The sequence below is a fragment of the Tenrec ecaudatus genome, chromosome 13, assembly GCF_050624435.1.
Source record: "Tenrec ecaudatus isolate mTenEca1 chromosome 13, mTenEca1.hap1, whole genome shotgun sequence".
NCBI lineage: Eukaryota > Metazoa > Chordata > Mammalia > Afrosoricida > Tenrecidae > Tenrec > Tenrec ecaudatus.
Window position 1 is genome coordinate 7172947 of NC_134542.1, and position 21537 is coordinate 7194483.

At 45.2% G+C, this 21537-nt stretch overlaps 1 protein-coding gene across 2 annotated transcripts in view; it reads right to left on the bottom strand.

The window, feature by feature from the left end:
* The window catches only part of DIS3L2 (DIS3 like 3'-5' exoribonuclease 2), a 294286-nt gene that overhangs the window by 124397 nt on the left and 148352 nt on the right, over positions 1-21537 (bottom strand). For both annotated transcript variants that reach the window (XR_012779398.1, XM_075530268.1), the window contains exon 9: positions 21342-21515. Coding sequence is in view for 1 of the 2 variants with exons in the window: in XM_075530268.1 (XP_075386383.1) it covers positions 21342-21515 (174 nt within the window). In the remaining variant the exon portion in view is untranslated. The remainder of the gene's footprint in view (positions 1-21341; positions 21516-21537) is intronic.

Here is a 21537-nt window from a genome sequence, read left to right on the forward strand (position 1 = left end):
ATCACTACATTTCAAAAGGAAATAATTAAATAGACTATAGAAAAGGCTCATTGCACACACATTGAAAGTATTGTTGTGCTCGTGGGAACACTCCTACCCTAGGAATTCTAATTACATCTACAAGACCGCAGGAGAACCATTTAAACAATTACAATCTGAAATCTGAAACTCTCCCATAGACAAACTTTGGTCTCATTCCAAAGATTTCAGGGCAATTTTACATTTGTGCCCCGAGAGTAACAAGATCGATCACTTCACGTACCTAACGGGACTTCAACACATGCACACCCTCCCCTGAAGGTCACTGCAGCCAGGCCATCCACTGCTTCACAGAATGCTCTCGCAGCTTAAACGGTTTTTTGGAATTCTTTAAGAAGGACTTTCTAGGCCAATTCATGTGTTTCATGAGAACATCGGTTTACTACCTTATAATTATGTGTTATGTAATATGGGGAGAAGTTGTATTATGCAGCTTCATCACCCACCTGATTTACCACCCTTGGCACCGAAGTGACTTGGCTGCTTCCAGAAATCAAATCCACCCTCAAAAGATGCAGATTTGCCATTGTTGAAAATGTGTCTTGAGCTCTGAACACACTTTCCGAAGAGTCGTCCAAAAACACATATGTCCTCCACTGGCTCCTTACCCTCTGTCAGTCAGCAAGCCCCAGTCTTCCCCATTCTAAAAAAATCTCTCCCCGATCCTACTTCTCTCAAGCTCCCTCTCAGCAAAGCTCCAGAGAGGGAGAGAGAGAGAGCGCGCGCGCGCGTTTGCTTACACTTGCTGTCGCCACGCACCAAGCCCTCCTCAGCTGACTAGAACCTGGCTTTGGGTCCAATCGCTCCACTGAAATAACGTGGAGCGTGCAAAAGGAAAGGGAAGGACTTGACTGCTAATCCTGTGACCGCATTCAAGCTTCCTCCCATCTCATCCCCCTGCATGAACGTGCAGAGCTGCACACCTTTGCTGAGAACTTCTCACCAATGGTATTTTTTAAAACTCTACTAATTCGCTGGTCTGCAACCTCAATCCCACCTTTTCTTAAAAAGCGTCCACCCTTGTAACTGTGGAGTCCTTTGCAGGCGACCCTCGGTCCTCTCTGCTGACGGAGGCTCGACCCAGGTAGACTTAGTCACCTTGGTGGCTTCCCCCGCTTATCTTCAGTTCCTACATTTCCACCTAGGACTTCCCCTGGCCTTGAATGACAGTCTCAGTCTTCCTTCGAGATCACTGTAAAGGAACAAGCAGTGTGGGAAGTAACACAGCTGTCATGTACCCGTTTCTCACAGTGATGACACCTTATAAAATGACAGACCAATCTCAAAATGAGGATGTGTGTTACGTTCACGTGTCGACATCACCATGATCACGATCATGAAAACAACTAACACCTCAATATCCCTCCCGTTGTCCATCTTTAATGACCTCCCTAAACCTGCTCACCTACCCGGCAGGTCCAAATCAAATCTGTTCTCCAATTCTAAAACGGGTCTTTTGACAAATACTATATAAATGAAATCATACTGTGTGTGCACATGTGTATGTGTGTGCGTGTGCAAGTGTTTCTCATTCCAGCCTAATTCCCTGGAGGTTCCTCCAACTGCTGCACGTATCAATAGATCGTTTGTTTTACTGCTGAGTGTAATTCCAGGGTACGGATGTCCCATGTTTGCTTTGCCACTCACCTGTTAAAGGACAGCTGGGCGATTTCCAGGGTCTTTGCTAGCACCAGGAAAACGGTTATAAACATTTGTGTACAGGTTCTGAGTGAAAAGTTTTCATTTTTCTGGGACAAATGCCCAGGAGTTCAAATGCTGGGCTATGTGTTTCGTTTGTAAGGAAACTGCCAAACTGTCTTCCAGAGGGTCCGTGCCTACTAGCAATGCTGGAGCGACCCACTGTGTCCACGTCCTTACCAGTGCTTGACATGGCTACAGAACTGTCACCATGTTGGCCTTTCCTTTTCTCATGTCATTCTGAGAGGTCACTGTAGACCAAACGTGCATGCCCCAATCACCCCTGATGGAAGCATCTTGGTATTTGCTTATTTTCCATCTGGGCATCCCCTCTGGTGCCTGCACTTCACACACTTTCTAATTGGATGGTTTGCAAAACCATAGAAGAAAAATACTGCTGAGTTTTGAGAGTTTTTTAAACAAATAAATTCTAGATATTAGTCCTTTGTTGGGTGTGTGGTTTTCAACTATTTTCTCCTGCTCTGTGGCTTGTCTTTGCAACCTCTTCACCGAGTCTTTCCCAGATAAAAAGTCTTAATGTAGAAGAGGGTCCATTTATCAGTACTTCTTTTTACAGCAGCGGTTCTCAATCTGTGGAGCGCAACCCCTTTGGGGGTCGAACGGCCCTTTCACAGAGGTTGCCCGATTCATAACAGTAGCAAAATAAAAGTGATGAAGTAACAACAAAAATAATTTTCTGGTTGGGGGCCACATGAGGAACTGTACGAAAGGGCCGCGGCCTCAGTAAGGTGAGCACCACTGTTCCACAGCCCATGCTTTCTATGGCAAGGATACGCGCCTCACCGAATCCAACAGTACAGACAAACAGCCCCACTCAAAGCTGGGCAACGGTGTCAAAGACATGCATATGCAATAAGTTCATAAACACCTGCTCATCGTCGTTAGTCAGTGCAGAAACACCAACCAAAACCACAGTAAGAGGCAACTTTATACCCGCTAGGGTGGCTTTGAACTAGAAGATGAATTATAACAACTGTTGGAGAATACACGGAGTAGGTAGGACTCTCAGGCACTGCTGGAAGGAACATAAGTGGATGCAGCCCCCTTGGGAAACATTTGGCAATTCTTCAAAAGGTTAAAGGAAAGTTACTGTGAGTGGTAAGATGTCTTTGTATGGTTTGAAAACAAGTCCCTTGGTCCTACACATAAGCACCCATTCTGCTGTCTTTTCGCTTCTTTTGATGGTGTGCTTTGAGACACAAAAGGTTAATTTTGAGGAAGTCCAATGTACCCTGTGTTTTGTTTTTCTTTTGCCACTTGTCTTTTGCCTGGTCTGAGGTCACAAACATTTATATCTCTGTTCTTTCTGAAGTGTTTTATTAATTTAGCTCTTACATTTAGTTCTATGATCCATTTTGAATTAGATTTTATATATTGCAGGTTGATTGACTTTTGAGTGTTATACCAGCCCTGCATACCTGCAATACATTAATTGGGTCACAGTTTGTAATTCTTGTTATGTTTTACTAAAATCAATTCTAAACATTTGTTGAGTATTTTGGATCTGAGTTTTTCCCACATGGAGCTTTCCTTTGCAGACGGCCTTAGTCTAGTTTTGAAAAATCATCATCACGGTAATACTGGCCTTGTAAAATGAGTTGGGAAGTGTTCCCTCTTCGTTTGTTTTCTGGAAAAAGGTTGTATAAAATTGGTGTTAATTCTTCTTTAAATATTTGCTACAGTTCTCCAGTGAACCCAACTGGGCCTGGTTATTTATTTATTGGAAGCTTTTAAATAATAAATTCAATTCACTTTAATCTTACAGGACTATTCAGTCAGTCTATCTCGTCTTGGTTGAGTTTTGGTGGTTGTGGTTTTTGAGCATGTGGTCTGCTCCGTGTAAGCTGCTGCATTCACCAGCACTGTAGGAGGCTGTTTATCATAGCATCTTGCGATGCTTTGGATGGGTGTGACATCTACATGATGTCCCTTGTCTCAGTCCTGTGTCTTCTGTTGATCTTAGTCAGTTTTGATGGAAGTTTGTCAATTATATTGAACACCCGCCACTCCACCCCCCACTCCCCCGCAAAGAGGCAGCTTTTTGTCTCACTGATTTAGCCCTTCTGTGACGGCAGCTTGCTATCAACAGATTCTCTTCGTTTTCCTTCGTTTGAGAATGTCTTTATTTCCCTCATCTGCGAGAAGGGAATGTTATATACTACAAGCGGAAGATGGGGAGAAAGGGGAAACCACTGGGAGGTCTCATTAAGTTGTTTAAACTGTTGAATGCAAAAACAATCATCTGCTATGTAAACCCCCACCAAATTCACAATAAAAAGTTTGAAAAATGAAAAATAAATAAAAGGAAAACTGTGTTGGATAATTGCAACATCTGATTCACCGTGATGCTAAGTGCCGGGGGATTGTCATTCCTGATTTAAACTGGGAAATTACTGATTCTTGGCATAATGGGTTGCTTTTTATTTATTGTATTTTCGACATTTCAGAAATGGCATCATGAGCCTTCCTTTCCAGGGAGCAGTGCCCTGCTGAGGTGTAGGGCAGCAGCTGGGTGATGTATGTTGAGCGTTTGGCTGAGCCCGGCTGACACAAACGAAGCAAAACCGAAGCACTACGCACGCTGCCTCATGTAGATGAGTGGGTGGCAGTTTGCCTCCCTGCTCCATCTTGTTGGCACCTTCCCAGTAAAAAGGGGGGCATGGGTGTACACTGTGAGCAGGAAACAGAAGCGCAGATTCCCACTGGGCCCCACTGTCTGAAGGGAAGGAGGATGTGGATGTCTGACCCACAATGCTTTGTTGCCGTAGGTTGGGGATAGAAGTTCCACTCCCTGTTGGACCCTGCTGACACCAGGGGAAGGGGGCAGGAAGCCACCAGCTATCACCACCTCCCCCTGCTGTGTTGTTACTTTCCTTGGAGCGGAGGGAAGGCTCCCAGTGGGTTGACATCAGCCCGAGTGGAGGCTTCTCATCTTAACACATTGGAGACGAATCCCCAGTTCACTTGTGTTTCACGTGCCATCTGTTATGGACGGATCACGAGATAACTCACGCTGTCTTCAGATGCCATCTACTTGGATACATTTTAAATACTTCCTCTATTTAGGTGTTTACATCAGTAGTGAATGTATCAGACTCGATTGTCTAAATGCTCTTTTTGTTTATTTAGCATTTTAGTGCATTTTGGTTAAATCAAATAGTTACCATTTGTTTGAATTATTTTTCAAGGAGCTGTGTGTTTATCAGGATCAAACCTCGGTGAGATGTAAAACATCCCCTAAATCGCTCCAGTGGGCTCCCGTTACACAAAAAGACATGGAGAAATTCTGAGCCCAAATTCTTCTAAGTTTTCAAAGTCATATGGATTATGCTGATTATTTTTACAAGAAGTGTATAACTTCATGAAGATTATAGTTCATAAAGTAATAATGTTCTGCATACATTGTACAATATTGTTTCATAATGTGAGATGCTTTATATTAAAAACTGAAAGTTATAAATAAACATGATAAAAAGTTGATGAGATGTAAAGCCATTTATGATTTAATGTAAAAAAAACCTAACAGCTGAAAAAATACATGACCACTTGGGTAAGTTGGTAAAAAAATATCTAGTCTTCAATGTGTTAAAATGGAATCTGCTGTCACCAGGGCAGTGAGTGAATGGAGCACTGCCTAGGTCCACCTGACTGGACATGGACCATCAGCCCCTCTCCGCTCCCTCAGTACTGCCCTGCAGGGGGCCTGGTGGAGGGCCTGCTCTCCCCGGAGTGAGGAATGGAGGCCCAGGCCCTCGTGTGGCCCCGTGGCCACTACACTAGCATGGAAATGGGGCTGCTTCCCCCCAAAAGAGACTGGGCAGGGCAGTCAGTGTGCTACCCCTGCTTCTGCTGTCGATGGGATGGGAAGGCACTGCTCCCTGCTCAGATCGGCTGATGCCACTCACTGGGATAATCAGGGTGCTGGTCTGCACAAGGCAGGCTCCACGCACACCACTGGCTGGGGGATCAGAGTACCGTGGCTCGTCCATTCCATGGGGTGGCGTAAGGTCTTTGGGGGTGGGGGGGATTCGTTCTTTGCTTGTTGTTGTTGCCACATGCCATGAGGTCGGTTTCAACCCATAGTGACCCTATGCAGAACAGAACAGAACACTGCAAGGTCCTGCACCGTCCTCACAAGTGGTCCTACACCTGGACTTATTGTTGCACCACTGGGTCAATCCGTCTCGTTCGGGGCCTTCCTCTTTTTGGCTGACCCTCCATTTTAGCAAGCATGATGTCTCTCTCCAGGGTCAAGTCTCTCTGAAAACAAGTCCAAGCATGTGAAACAGACTTGCCGTCCTTGCCTCTAAGTAGCACTCCGGCCGCACTCCTTCCAACACAGATGTGCTGGTCCTTTGGGCATTCTTCGCCAGCACCGCCATTCAGACCCATCAATTGTTCATTTCCAGCCCTCACAGACACATGAGGGCAAGGGAAAGCGCCATGGCTTGGGCTCAGGTGCACCTTAGTCCTCCAAATAACATTGTGCTTTTCAATACTCTACCGAGGTCTTGTGGAGCAGATTTACCCAATGCAGTGTGTCTTTTGAGCTCCTGACTGCTGTGACCATGAACACGGATTGTGAATCCAACCAAGACAAAATCCCTGACAACTTCAGTCTTTTCTCCATTTCTCATGTTGTCACCTGCTGGTCCAGGGAGGATTTGGTCTTGTTTCCATTGAGTTGTAGCCCACATTGAAGCTACAATCCCTGATCTTCATCAGTTTAATGGCTCTTCACTCTCAGCAAGCAAGGTGGTGTAATCTGCATATCACAAAACAAGCCTCCCTCCAATCTTGATGCCATGTTCTTCTGATTCTCTGGCGATTTGGTCAGCACATGTATTGCATAAGTATAGTTAAGGACCCTCTTACCAATTCTGACGCATACCTTTCCTGATTTTAAACTATGCAGTATTCTCCTTGCTTAGTCCTCTGAAAGTGTGTGTGTGTGTGTGTGTGTGTGTGTGTGTGTGTGTGTGCACGAGCACACGTGCTGGCAATGGTGGTGGATCATTGATGATGCATGTGAGGTTTTGCTGGTGGTGGCTGGAGAGAGTCTAGCGGGTACTGCCCCAAACATTTTCTGTTGGCAGTCCACCCACCCTCACCCCAGGCTTCTGATGAGGGGATGCAGGTTTTTCTTGTAAATTGTTGTTGCTGTAACTGTAACGGCTCGAGGACGCAGGTTTTTGCAGCTCCCTGTCAGCGGAACGTATGCGGCAACAGGGCATCCAGGGGACTCACCGGTGCTCAGTCCTGAGCTGCACGGCAGTCCACCCTCCCTTCCACTTCGTAGAGCCTTCCTGCGCTGCTTTGTTGAGTAATGGCCACAGAGGGACTTGACCCACCTACGGGCTCCCCATGGACTGCCGCTGAGTCGTTTTGTCCCGTGGCCACTCTGTGGCCTGCAAGCCTGATAGACAGAGAGATAGTCCATGTGTGTATCCATACGCCCCACATGCACAGGCCAACCTCACATGTCACCAATAAACCGCGTCCTCCCACGAGAAATGCTGAAGTCCTAGCCCTGCACTGGTCAACGTGACCTTGTTTAGGGAAACAGGATTCTCCTTTACAGATGGCATCAGTTAAGTAATTGGAAAGGCCTAAATTCGAATCCTTTCTGAGTGAGATCCTACTTAAAAAAAAGGACAACACAGGGACAGAATCACACCCAGGGCAGACAGACCGCAGGTGAAGGCTCATCTCTAAGCCGAGGAGCACAACCAACACCAAGGACTGCAGAAGCTGAAGAGAAACACGAAGAATCTACCCTGAAGCCAACAAGGGGCAGCCATGGCTCCCTCTCTGAATTTGTATTTCTTGCCTCCAGAACTGCAAGAATATTCATTTCTTTTCTAGAAAGTCACGTACTTTGTGGCATTTCACGACGGCAGCCCTAGGAAACAAAGACACAATGCAATTCCTCACCAATCCCAGCTGCTGCCGCTTTTGTTTTTCTTTCAGAATCTGACGAGCCAATCCAAAAAATTCAAGAGAAATTCAAGGGATCCAGAAGAGCCAAACCAAATTTTGAAAAATAAAAACACAAGTTGGAGGATTCACAGTTTCCGATTTCAAAATTCACTACAAAGTCACAGTAATCTAGACCGCGTGGTAGTAGCATACAGTGGGGACCATGGATCAGTGGACTAGCATGGACAATCTATAGCTTCGTGCCCAACTGGCTTTCAGCCAAGGCGCCAAGACCTTTCGTAAGGGAAGAGAACTGTTTTTGCATTAAAAGTGCTTTCGTATGCTGCTGGGACAACTGGCTATGTAAATAAATATGTAAAAGAACCCTGATCCCTACCTCACACCATCTACAAAAATAAACTAAAAAGAAAGTACACCTAAATAGTTAGAGCTGAAACTATAAAACTCTGGGGGGAAAAAAAAGCTGATTGGCATTTAGTCGTTCAAACTCATGGTAACTACATGTGTGTCAGAACAGAAACGTGCTTCGCAGGACTTTCATTGTTTGGCTTTTGTGAAGTAGTCCACCCCAGATCTTTTTCTCAAGGTGCTTGCTGGGTAAACTCACACCTCTGAGCTTTCAGCGAGCAGTCCAATACATTAACTGCTCGCACCACCCAGGGACTCTTCACCGAAGAAAACCCAGGTGCAAATCTCATGACCGTATAGCAGCAGTGTTTTCCACAGATGGGTGCCAAAAGCAGAGCCAACCACAGCAAAAATAGATATACCAGACTTCTATCAGTTCATACATTTCTGTGCCTCAAGGGACCCAGGCCTCCAAGGAAGTGAAAAGACACACTGCATGTCGGGAAAAGATATTTCCAAACCAGAGAGCTGATAACTGGCCGGGATCTAGAATATACACTCTTACAACTCAACAACAAAAGCACAAAGTCACAATTTTAAAATGGGCAAAGGTCTGAATAGGTATTTCTCCAAAGATACATAAATGATCAATAAGCACGTGGAAAGGAGTTCATCATCATTGGTAATTCCCCCTGCCATCAAATAGATTCTGATCATACAGATCCCAAAGGGCAGAATAGAACTGCACCTGGGGGTTTTCAGGACCGCAGATCTTTATGGGACTAGACAGCCTCATCTTTCTCCCTCAGAGCGACTAGAGGGCTTGAACCACTGACCTTATGTGTGGCAGCCCAGTGCTTACTCCACAGTGCCACCACGTTCCTTATTATGAACTATATATATCAAACAGTGGGATACAGAGCACATTCAGAAGGATGTAGGGCAGTGGTTCTTAACCTTCTTGCCATGACCCTTTCATACAGTTAGTTCCTCATGTGGTGGTGACCCCCTCCAACCACAACATTATTTTCATTGCCACTTCATCACTGTCACTTTGCTACTGTTATGAATCAGGCGACCCTGTGAAAGGTTGAGAACCGCTGATGCAGAGACACTGGAGACCTCCTATTTTGCTAGTGGGAATGCCCAGTGATATTCAGCAGACAGTCTGGCAGTTTCCCAAACAGTTCCACACAGTTTTGCTGTGATGATGGTGGCGGTGGTGGTGTACCATCAAGTCTGTTGTGGTTCATAGTTCAAGCATTGTCTACCAGTGGGCATTTTTCTACCTGGTCAGATAAAATCTACTCATTGAAAATGTGTCTTCTCCAAGGAAGGTGCTGTTTAGTGACATAAATTTTACAGGTTGACACGCTACTTACCATTAAGAATGTCCAGTTGTGTGTCTACTTTTAGGCCCTATTAATCCCTATTGCTATGTCTGTGTTCCTTGTAATTTCACAGTGAGTTGAGATGTCCACTACAGGAACCACACTGCTGGTCACTTCAAATGACAATGACAGCTTCCCCTTTTGGTGCAGAACAACTTCCCTTACTGCCAGCCATGCCATAAAAACCGAACAGCTCTTAGTAACATCATCCCATCAGAGTGTAGCCCACACCATAGACCCAAGTCAGTCTCAGTTTGTCAGGCAGATGAGGCAGAGAGCCGCTGACGGGATGCCCTTCTCTTTCAGATGCCAGAAAGGGGTCCTGCTAATGAATTCAGGAAGCAGGTTTCACAGACTCAGGAGGGTTGACAGTAATCAGTTTCACAATTGGAAAAGTGCATTATAAGGAACACTACCAATTCCATGAGATGAGCCATGAGGAAAAAGGCACCCAGGAACAGACTAAGACCTATTAACTCACCTGTTCCCCAGAATCAGCAGCCCCAGGACACTTTCCCTCCAGAACACCTATGCAAATCCCAATGACCCATGACCTTTCCTAACCTGAAAGAAGCCATTTCCCAAAGATGAAATTACTTATCTCCCCTACCCCAATTCTGAAGATGTGCCCAGGGTTACCCACAGATCCCTGGGAGAGTTGGGGGTAGTTTTGAGGGCTCCTTCCCACATGCCACATTCCCTGACCAAAAGGAGGCTTTTCAAATTGTAATTTAATCATGTTGGACTTCCTGATAAACAGCAAGATCGTTAGTCATTTAATGGTAGTTATGTTTGAAAGCTTTCCCATAAGGGGCTGACCTGAAAGAGGCTGGTGTCATATGTCTCCCCTCTCAAATTGCTATTTCAAGGTTGGTTTTACCTGGAGTGAGGGGAAATTCCCTTTGACTGGTTCCATCTTGACGGTGTTTCAGTACCTCTCAGCACAGCACCCTTTCTGGGCTCAGTATTTTTAGCTCATTGTTTCCTATTTTGGCAGCCGAGAAGCTGGAGTTTGTAATTTTACCTTCAGCTTCATATTTCTTCTTAAAAGTGAATACAATGTCCTGTTTATAATAATAAAATCACCAGTTGGCAGAACGACATTAAGTGGAAAAAAAGAAAGAAAGAGAAAGAGAGAGAGAGAGAAAGCAATTGGAAAATGTAGAGCAAGCAATTTTAAGTGCCAAGTTTCACATTTGTAATGGTCCGGTGGAGGTCCCTGGGCTCCCTTTTTATTGGGGGATAGGAAAGAAATTGATGGTCACGGGTGTTCTGGTCAAAAGCTATAGCAACCACCTTGACTTCAGTGAAACTCACGTTGTTCTCGAAACTCGACAGGACCCAAACTTCTACAATAGGGCCAAACAATAGGAAAAATGGAAGACAAAGAAGAAAACAATCTGTTTGGTGAGTTATTTTCCCTTATCCAATATGTAGGTTTTTGTTTTCCATTTTAATTGAGCTTTCAAGCTCTGGTTTCCTATTCGAGTTTAGCAACAAACGAAACCAAACAATATGAATGAAATTAGAAAAAACTGGAGCCAGTCACAGAAACAACTCTTGGGTTTCTTGGGCTCCTGGTGTGATCCCCTGCCAGAACTTCCTGCTCCCCAGGCTGGCAGGCGTGGCATGGCTCTTTAACCCTCCACGCCCCACTCCGAGAGGTCTAGAGGTGCTCAGAGACAGGCCCCGAAGGCCCATAAAAACGGAGCTTCCAATCAGAAGGGCCAGGTTGCCACTAGGAGTTCACACCAGCCTTACTCCTTGAAAATTGCTAACCAACCATTTTTCTTTTCAAAATAAACACTATTGCTCTCAACTTCAGTTTGCAAAATATTGCCCCAATTCCACTGGACTAAAAAACTGGAATTTTACTGACATAATTGGATTATGAGGTTTAAAGATTGATGGAACTTTTCTGTTCCAAATATAATTGTTCAAATACCAAACCGAAGCGGGTATGGAGGCGCCTGACGTAGGTGCAGCCAGAGCAACACGGTGGCTCCCGGGCAGGGCGACCCGGCGAGCGGGGAGCACCAGGCCCACGAAGGCAGACACCTCGCTTGTCCCGCAGGCGCGGCTGTCACAAAAACAAAGACCACCTTTGTGCAGCTGTGGCAGCCTTCACCTTCAACCCTCCCCTCGCGCACCACTGACTGGGTGCTTGCTCAGACCTGCACCCCGGCACTGCCCTACTCGGCTGCACCTCACCCCCGTGGTGTGAGTCTGTCTCCCAGAGGACAGCAGAGTCCACGGGTACAGAGTTGGGCTAATTGTCTCTGCATTCCGAGCAGCTCGCTGCGACCCCACGCCCCGCAGAATGCAACACTGCCTGTGCCGGCCTCACCAGGGCTCTCAGGCCTGGGTCGACATTTCATTCTCCTCCTAATCGGGTCTGCCGGACACACTGAGATCTCAGAACCTTGGCTGTCCCTCCCATGTGACTTAGCAGGTATCTTAGAAAAAATCAAACTCGCTTCGCCTATCCCAGGATAAAGGAGGAAGCACAAACATGAGAAAGTGATCGTTGTTTTTAAACCAAAATAAAATCACACACTTAAAGTTTTAGAGATCATATTCTAGAAACGGATGTTTCGAAATGTTTCCATGGTTACATGACTCCAAACACAACAAAGTCACCGCCATCGAGTCAATACGGACTCACAGCGACCCTGGCTGGCAGGGCAGAGCTTCCCCGTGGGTTTCCTGACTGGCACGCTTTAGAGGAGTGGAAAGCCTCATCCCTACTGGAGGTTTCCAACTGCTAACCTTGAGGGCAGCAGCCCCATGCGTAACCACCATGCCACCGGGGCTCAATGTGATTTCGGGGCCCAGAGGAATTCAGAGAGAACGATGGGGCCGCTGCCCCAGAAAGACTTAGTCACGGACACCGACGCAGTCCTACTCTGGCACTCCACTGCAAGTTGCAATCGTAAACATTAATCCGAACACACTGAACAGCAGTGAAAATGAGTATTATGGTTTTGTGAAGATCAGCTAGCTCGTCCTAGAGAGGTTACGGCTTTGTTTCTCCCCACCCAGCTGTGGTCACCTACAAAACCAAGTGTCCACGTGTCCAGAACTTCGATGGAGACTAAGTCTAGCTGAATGTCCACATCACGAGCTGCTATATTACCTCAAGAAAATTTAAAATAAAGAATATTCAGTCACATGGTTTTTACCAACAGTGAAAAGATTAATATGAGCAAAGTGGTGTTTCTATGCCCTTTCTCCATAAAACTAAAAATATTAAAAAATTTATTTCATTCTCATTTCATCTTGTTATTATTCCACTAAGAATGCAATAGAATAGTAAAGTAGCGAATAAGCTTACCATGTAAAAATAAAGACACACACACATATTAGGAGTGAGTATTCAAAAGTGTTTGGATTACACTACTTTAGGCATCAGGAAGTGGTTTAAAAATTCTCAGAGCAAGAAGCAATATAATCGGATTTGAATTTAGAAATATAATCCTAGGGGGAAATTGGGAGCAATTGACAGTATATAGGTTAACTTGTAACCATGATGTTTCTGATGACTTGTGTGCCCCAGAAAGCTAGACAATGAGGAAGGACGATCGGGAATTACCATGCTGGTGAGGAATGCAGACGGTGACAGTCCATCTGTCTTGCAGCAAGCACAGCCAGGATGCTCCTAGGAAGAGAGGCTGGTGAGACTTCATCTCACGTACCTCAGACATGTGATTAGGAGGGATCTGGAAAAGGGCGTCATGCTTGCTGGCACAGACCAGCCAGGGACAAAGAGGACGCCCCTCAATGAAACAGACTGGCACAGTGGCTGTAACAACAGGCTCAGGGCAGCAGTGGTTATGGGGATGGTGCTGGACATCAGGAAGGACACATGGTGCTGAGTGGGAGTCAACAGCATGTGACAACAGGTCAAACTGATAAGGAGTCTTGCTGTTAACTGAAAGGTCAGTGGCTCTATGGGAGAGATGACACGGCAATCTACTCCTGTAAGACTACAACCTAGGAGCCCTCTGGGCAGTGATACAAGGTCCTTTCTAAAGGATCACTATGAGGCAATGGTTCACCTGAGTGAACCAACAAATAAGTACGTACGTAAGTAAGTCTTTGCCCTATGCCACCCCCAGAGAGAAGCTTTGTGTCCTCTTGGGGCCTTGCACTCTCAGAGTCCTTCTGTGGAACGCGGGCTCCCATTTGGGGAGCCGAGGAACACGGCACGGCACAGCCACAAGAGGGAAAGTTAGGGCAAACCTGGGCTCCAGGGCTGTTCAAATGCCTTACTGTTATTATTACTGAGCAAACCAGTCAATAAAAGGATGAGCTTTTCTTATTTCCTGACAATTACATACAAGCCACTTTTTGGGTTACACAAATGACTTTAGAAAATCATTTGCATGAGTAAAGACTTCGGAAGTCATCCCTTCCCAATCAAGATGAAGGCTGGAGAATGGAAACTCGGCAAGTCTCTTTAGTCCCGGCACGGAACTGAAGCCAGGGCGAAGAATCACTCCCAAGACCTGAAAATGACCTAAGCCCAGCGAGCGGCAGCTCACCGGGAGGGAGCACCAGCAATCACGCCAGGGCAGGGAAGGGATGCTTACAGGGTACCTGGCTAACCTTGAGAGACACATTATCTTTTTACTTTCCTGGGTACATCTCCACGAGTCTTACCAGGTTCTTACTTTGAAGATCTGGGAGAGAGAGAAAAACACACACACACACACACACACACACACACACACACACACACACACACACACACCCCACCCCACCCCACCCCACCCCACCCCACCCCTGCAAAGTTCAGAGCCCATTTAACAAATCTCTAGGGAAATCTGGCGATTCTATAGGGCAGGGAAGAACTCTCTCCCAGGTTTCCTACACTATAAATCTTACTGCCCCACCTTCCTCCTGTGGGACGTTTGGTTCATCAGAACTCTGACCTGTCAGTTAGTAGCCCAACATTTAACTGTGCTACCCGGGTGCCTTCTAAAGATGCAGGGACAATGGAAGAAAGCTTAGCCTTTCTCACCTACAGATACAGAACACAGCAGGTCTGTTTACCTCAGTTCCTTACACCTGATACATCACATCTATCTTTTAAAACAACCACAGCAGCAACAACAAATCACAGGGCATGCTAAAAGGCAAAATCAAACAAGAAGAACCACACACATACACAGTCTGAAGAGACAATTCGAACATCAGGATCAGATACAAAGATGGCAAGATTTTAGACTGACTATGATTAATATGCTAATAAGGGCGCTAATGGAAAAGTAGACAACATGCAAGAACAGGTGGGCCTTGTAAGCAGAAAAATAGAAATTATAAGGAAAAATCCCAAGGAAAACTCAAAATAAGAAATTCTATCACAGAATGAAGAGTACCTTTGATGAGTTAATCAGTAGATTGGCTGTGGCCAAGGAAACAATCCTGGCCTCAAGGAATTGTTAACAAAAACTTCCCAAACTCAAAAAAGATGGGGAGACAAAAGAAGGGAGGGAAGAAATCCGGACAGACTATCCAGGAACTGCGGGACCTGGACAAAAAGCATCACATACCTGGTAAGGGACGTACAGGAGGAGGAGGAGGAAAGGAGGGAGCGGAAGAGACATCTGAGGTACAAATAGCTAAGCATTTCCCAAAACTGACAGACATCAAACCACTGACCCAGGAAGTTCTGTGTAAGACACATACCCCAAAATCAACACCTACTCATACATATCATATTCAAACTGCAGAAAACCCAAGCCAAAGAAAAAAATCCAAAAGAAGTCAGTACCAATATAGGAACCAATATAAAAATTACATCTTACTTCTTTCTAGAAACCATGAAACTGAAGTGAAAATATTTAAAACGTTAAAGAAAACTCCCACAAATCTAGAATTTGATATCCAGCAAATGTATCCTTCAAAAGTGAGTGAGTTTGTCCCCAGACAAACAAAACCAGAAGGGATTTGTTGACAGGGGACTTGCCTGACCCCCGTGTGGGGTGGGTGCAGCAGGATGACACAGCAATCCTGACTGTGTATGTGCTGAAGGGCAGCGATCAGTATAGAGGAGGCAACAAACAGGGAACTGCAAGGAGAAATGGACCGGCCCATTATTACAGTTAGAGACTTCAGTACCCTCTACAGTAACTGGTACATCTGGCAGGCAGCAAGCCAGTTAAGGATGCACTGGAACCAAACAGCCCCTTCACTCAGCTAGCCCTCACTGACATTTACAGAGCACATTCCTCTCAAGTTCACATGGGTGCTCACCCAGAGACCACCTTCTGGGCCATGAGACCACCTAAGTACCTTTAGAAGAATAAGAATCATAGCAAGTATGCAGACCAAAAGGGTATTAAACTGGAAATCACTTAGCAGAAAGCCAGCTAAAGCATCTGGAAATTAAACAACACATTTCTAAATAACACATGGGTCACAGAAGAAGCCTCAAGAGAAATTTAAAACTATTTTAACGAAATGAAAATAAAATCTATGGAAATATGTGGGATGCAGAAAAGGCAGTGTCTAGAGGGAAATGTATAGCACTGAAAACATACTTTTTTAAAAGAGCAATCTAAAATCAGTAAAATAAGGATCTACATCAGGACATTTGAGGAAGAGGAGGATATTGAACCCAAAGTAAGCAAAGAAAACAGTAAAGATTAGAGCTGACAACCAATAAAATTGAAAGCAAAAATAGAAAGATCATCAACAGAACCAAGAGTGGGTCGATTGTCTTGTTGTTGTAAAGACACAGCTAACAACGTCGTCCCAGTTAAAAGTTGATTCTTAGAAAAGGTCAATAAAAATTGGTGAATGTCCAGACTAATTAAGGGAGCAAGGGGGAAGAGACAAATTTCTACTATGAGAAATGAAAGAGACTCACTCTCCCTAACTCACTCACTCTCTCACTCACTCCCTCATTCTCATTCACTCACTCTCACTCTCTCACTAACTCACTCACCCTCAAAAAAAAGAAAAAAGAAATGAAAGGGAGGCCATCACTACTAGTCCCATGGTTGAGAGAAGAATAATCTATGCCTTCAAATGTGAGAACTTGGATAACATGAACCAATTCCTTGAAGACACAATTAACTAAATCTCACACAAGGAGAAAGACATTAGCTGAAAAGGGCTGTTTCTAATAAAGAAAATGAATCAATCGCTAATAAACCGCCCAAAACAGAAAGCATAAAACCAGTCTACCAAATACTTAAGGAAGAAATGATATGAATGCTCTATAATTTCTTCCAGAAAACAGGAGCAGAGGAATCACTTCCTAAATCACCTTATGAGGTGAGCATTACCTTACTGTCAAAACTGGGGAAAGACATTCCTAGGTAGAAAAGTTTGAGACCAGGATCTTACATGAACATGGATTGTAACTGTTCTCAACAATGTATTATTCTATCACATCCAACTTAAATAAAAAGAAATATAAGACGTGGCCATGTGGGATTTAATCCAGGTACAAAAGATTAGTTCAACATGAAAATATCAATTAATGTAGTTCATCACATCAACAAGTTAAAGAAGAAAAATCATGCGATACTAATAGAAGCAGAAAAAGTATGTAGCACAATCCAAACCCATTTATGATAAAAAAAAAAACACCAGCCACTAGAAATAGTGGAGAACTCCCTCTACTTGATATTGTGCCTTTACAAGTAACCGCCAACTCCCATCTTTCACAGGGAGAGACCAGCTGCTTTCTCCTAAGATCAAGAGCAGGACAAGCATGGTCCCTCTCCACACTTGCTATACTCAATCTCTTATCAGAATCACCAGCTAATGCAGTTAGATCAGAAAAAGTTGCAAGGAAGGGGAGCTGACATCAAAGAGTTCAAGAACTAGGGAAATATTTTGAAAACGATGGTGGCAGCAATTGTACAAGTATGTTTGATCTAATTGAATTATGGATTGTTATAATATCTGTAAGACCTCCCAATAAAATGATTTTTTTTAAAGGAAAAGAAAAAGTTACAAGGGGCTAAAAGACTGGGAAGTAGGAAACCTGTCATCACTCTGATGCCCTGTAAGAGGTAAACGAATAAAGAAACTGTCCCGGCTGCACAAAGTATTATGTAGGGGTCAAAGAGAAAGGAGTCGCCATGCTGTGCGCCCACTCGGAGGCGCCCTAAGGCAGACACCAGCTTGAAAAGGCCACTTCCCGATTCCCACTAGATGCCATTTTGAAAAGACATGTTTCAGAGGCAGTGTAAAGACCACTGTTTGTCAGGGGAAAGCTCAGGGGAGAGAGGGAAAAGGGGGTGAAGCGCTGCAACCCTGGGGCTCTGAGGGGCAGGGAAGGTATTCTGTACAACACTGTCACGGTGGACACGTGGCATGATGCGTTTGTCACCGTCCACAGAAACGGGCCACAGCCTGGGTGACTCGTGAGGCAAAGGAGAGAGTTTCGTCATGAACTGTGACAAGTGTACCACACCCATGCTTGCTGTTCTAACATTTAATTCCCCAAACATGGAATTACCACCCCCTCGCTCCCAAGCTATGTATTTAACTGGTTTTCACGAGACAACCTCCATTGTATTAAGCACACTAGTCAAATCTGCGATTCCATTCTTAGAAACATGTTTCAAACTCATCTATTTGGATAGCTGTCAGCACCTCCCTCGTCTCTCCCCCCCCCACCTCTTCTATGTCAAATTTCTGTCCTCACATGCCCCTCTTCATTAGTAGAAACAAAAAGAAGTCGCACAGAGGGAGATCAAGTGAGTAAGGTGTGTGGGGCAAGAGAGAGGCCTGCTGTTTTTGGCCCAACACTGGTGCAATGAGGTGGCTGTGTGAGCAGGTGCATTGCCATGGTGGCAAAACCAGTCACCTGTCTATCACAAGTCAAGCCTTTTTTTGTCACACACCATTGCGCAATCTTTTCAGAACCTCTAAATAGGAAGTTTGATTAAGAGTCTGACCTGGTACAACAAACTCCAAGTGCCCTAAGTTGACATTTTCATCTGTTATGGGAAGCTGACAGACGTCTAGAAAGAGGCTTGTCATCAATTGACATTTCACCTTTTTGGAAACAAGAAAATCACTCACGCACTTGAGTTTTTCCCGTGGCGCTGTCCTTGTAAGTTGTGTTCAACCTTACAACAGTTTCTGCGGCATTTTCCCCAAGCAGGAGACACAATTGCAATGCTGCACTCTGTCCTCTCAAATCGGCCGGCACAAAAACAAGGTTCAAGCGACACTGCTTTTACAAAAAAATTCACTGTGACCAGAGTGAACCTTCCCAGGCAACCTCACTGGGAGCACTAACTCAGAGAGAGATGCTTGATGCTTGCCTAGCGGGGAAAATGTGCATGCTGAAAGCTCTGCCCAGTGGAGGGGGTGCCTCTTGTATTGGGTGTATCTCTAACTGGAGAAATGGTACAAGGGCAGAGAAGGAAACACAGAGGAAGGCTCTTTCTGTGCATTTTCCTGCCAACTTTAAACTTTCTAAAAGTCTAATAAAAAATACCTTGAGTAATCTAGCAGCATGTCAAATACTGCTTCCCTAGGCCTTTCCTACAGAGTCCTGGTGGTGCCATAGGGTGAGCAGTGGACGCTAACCTCAGGGCCAGTAGTTCAAACCCAGGAGAAAGATGAGGGTATGTGCTCCTGTCAAGATTTACTGCCTCAGACTCCTATAGAAGGCTGCGACTCGTCAAAATCAACTCCATGGCCGTTTGGATCCCCTTACTAATCTATTCCCTATAGTAATTTCTGGTAACAGTTTGATATATTTTCTCCAAGACCTCTTTCTGTGTGTGTCTATTTGATGTGTCTACATGTAAATATAATAAAATTATTTAGGAACAGGTAGTATGGTGGGTTTCGAGCTCTTCAAAACAACCCACAGATCCAAGGCAGAAAGATGAGGCTTTCCTTCCATGGAGAGAGAGTTACAGTCTACCCTGCCCTATAGGGTCACTGTGAGTTGGAATTAACTTGATGGCACTGAGTTTGGCTTTTCATTTATATAAATGAGCTATTCAAAAAGCATATGAATAAACTTATAACATATTTATAAAACCATCACAATATAAACCAATGATTTGTAATTATGTAACCAAGACACATGTGAATTCCTGTGTTTAATTTTTGTATTAGCTGACTGACCTCTAGGCTCGTGCACAATGTTCTGAAACCTGACGATCATCTTTTTAGAAGAGCTCATGGGCTTCCGGCACCATTTGTGCAGGTGCAGAAAACGCCATTCACCTATTCCTGTATTGACGAACACCAGCAGTGATCCCAGGGCTTCAATTTCACAGGAAAGCAGCACTGAACATTCTTGAGTAGAGGGATTTCTGGACAGAGTGGCGGGGTGGTACTACTGTGCGTCATCAGGTTGACTACCATTCAGTGGGACCCTGTAAGACAGAGTGGCACTGCCCCGGGAGGGTCCCCGGGCTCTGGTCTTTACAAGATGTGATCATCAGATCTTTTTCTTGTGGAGTGGCCCGGTGGGTTTGAACTCTTGACCTTTCCGTGAGCGCCCAGTGCGTAACCACTGTCCCACCAGGACTCCTTGGGTCAAAGGGTAGGTACACTTAAAATGCTGCTGGACAGTGCCAAATGGCTACACCGATTTGCTTTCCCAGCCACTCATTCTGACTCTCTTTTCTCATGAAATCTTTTTATATTCCCAAACTCAGGAAAAGATCTCGGGAAACAAGCCCTTCAATTTGTATATGAAAAACAGAGTTTCCGAGGTTAACTTAAGGCCGTGGGCCAAAGACTACACAGTCCCTGAGGAGAAGTGTCGCTCTGCACTAGCAAGGGGCTCAGGGAGACGTGGTCACTGTCCACAGGCAGGACGGCGACATGAGACTTCAAAGACAATGCGTTTCAAGAGAGTCACGGACAACAAGGAAAGAGGACCAACTGCCAATGGTCTTTTCCTTTCCCTGGCCTGCTGTCAGCAAGAAAGGGCAGAGACAAAAAGCCCCGGGAATTCCTAAAAGATACAACTGCAAGAGGGAGAAGAGCGGTGGGTCAATGGCCACCAAGCTTCAAGGGATGAAGGCGTCACAAGTTCAGCGGCATGAAGTGAACAAGTGCGGTGGAAAAGACTGACACGGGATGACCTTAGCAAGAAAACCTTCCACAGCCCCAGAGGACTGTACGAGAAGTTTCTTGGTTCTAAGCATCTCCATGTGGCATCCAAAATGAATGCCAGTACTGAAACCAAATTCTAAAGAGAAATATCAGAAAAGAACTAACATCCCACAACGAAGAAACATCTTCAAAGAAGATGTTGTTATAAAAATACCACAAAAGAACTTTCCAACAAATTCCAGACCTAAAAGTAAAGCTTAAAAACGAGGCTCCAAGCACAAAGTCTTGAATCCTTTGCTGTGCCTGAAGAGGCCCATTCACAGGAAGGCCCTTCCCACCAGATAACACCGTCCTTACCCTGCCATACCTAGGAGTAGGTGACGGCGGCATCTCTTGGAACTAGAATGCTCAGCGCAGCAGTCAACCAGCGCTTCCCGGTACGGGTCACAGTCTCTGTCGCAAGCACCGCCTGTGCGGTGCAAACGCAGCCACAGACAGGCAATCACAGAGCGCAGCTGTGCCCAACGGAGCTCCTTTCATGGACATGGGGGTGTGAGGGCCATGTCACATGGCGTCAGGGCCATGACACAAAAGATCATTCTGGTTTTGACTTTTTTCAACCATTAAAAAATTTAAAAACTATTCTGAGCACACTTTGGACTGTGCAAACCCAAGCAATGGGATCAGAACCACCTCGTGGGTTGGCTGACTGCCCGTCGCTGGTACAGAGCACTTGGTCTCAAGTGGCATAGACCTGACCAGTTGGAAGCGGGAGCCGATGAGCCCGCCCCGCAGGGAGGTGCAGTTAGGAGGAAGGCGCCATGTGTTTCTTACAGGTTTTCAGGTGCTTACCTTAAATCTCTTCTTTTGCTGAATTCCTCTTCTGGAATTGTCCATGGAAAGTTCTGAGGGAGACATTCTAGAACTTCTGAAGAGAAATCGGAGAAATCCACGCCATACTCAGTTAGTATTCCTTCCGTTTCAGGTTCGATTTCACCCGCCTGTCCAAGGCTCTTAGCCAGCTGCCTGCAGACAAAAGAGAGAGAAC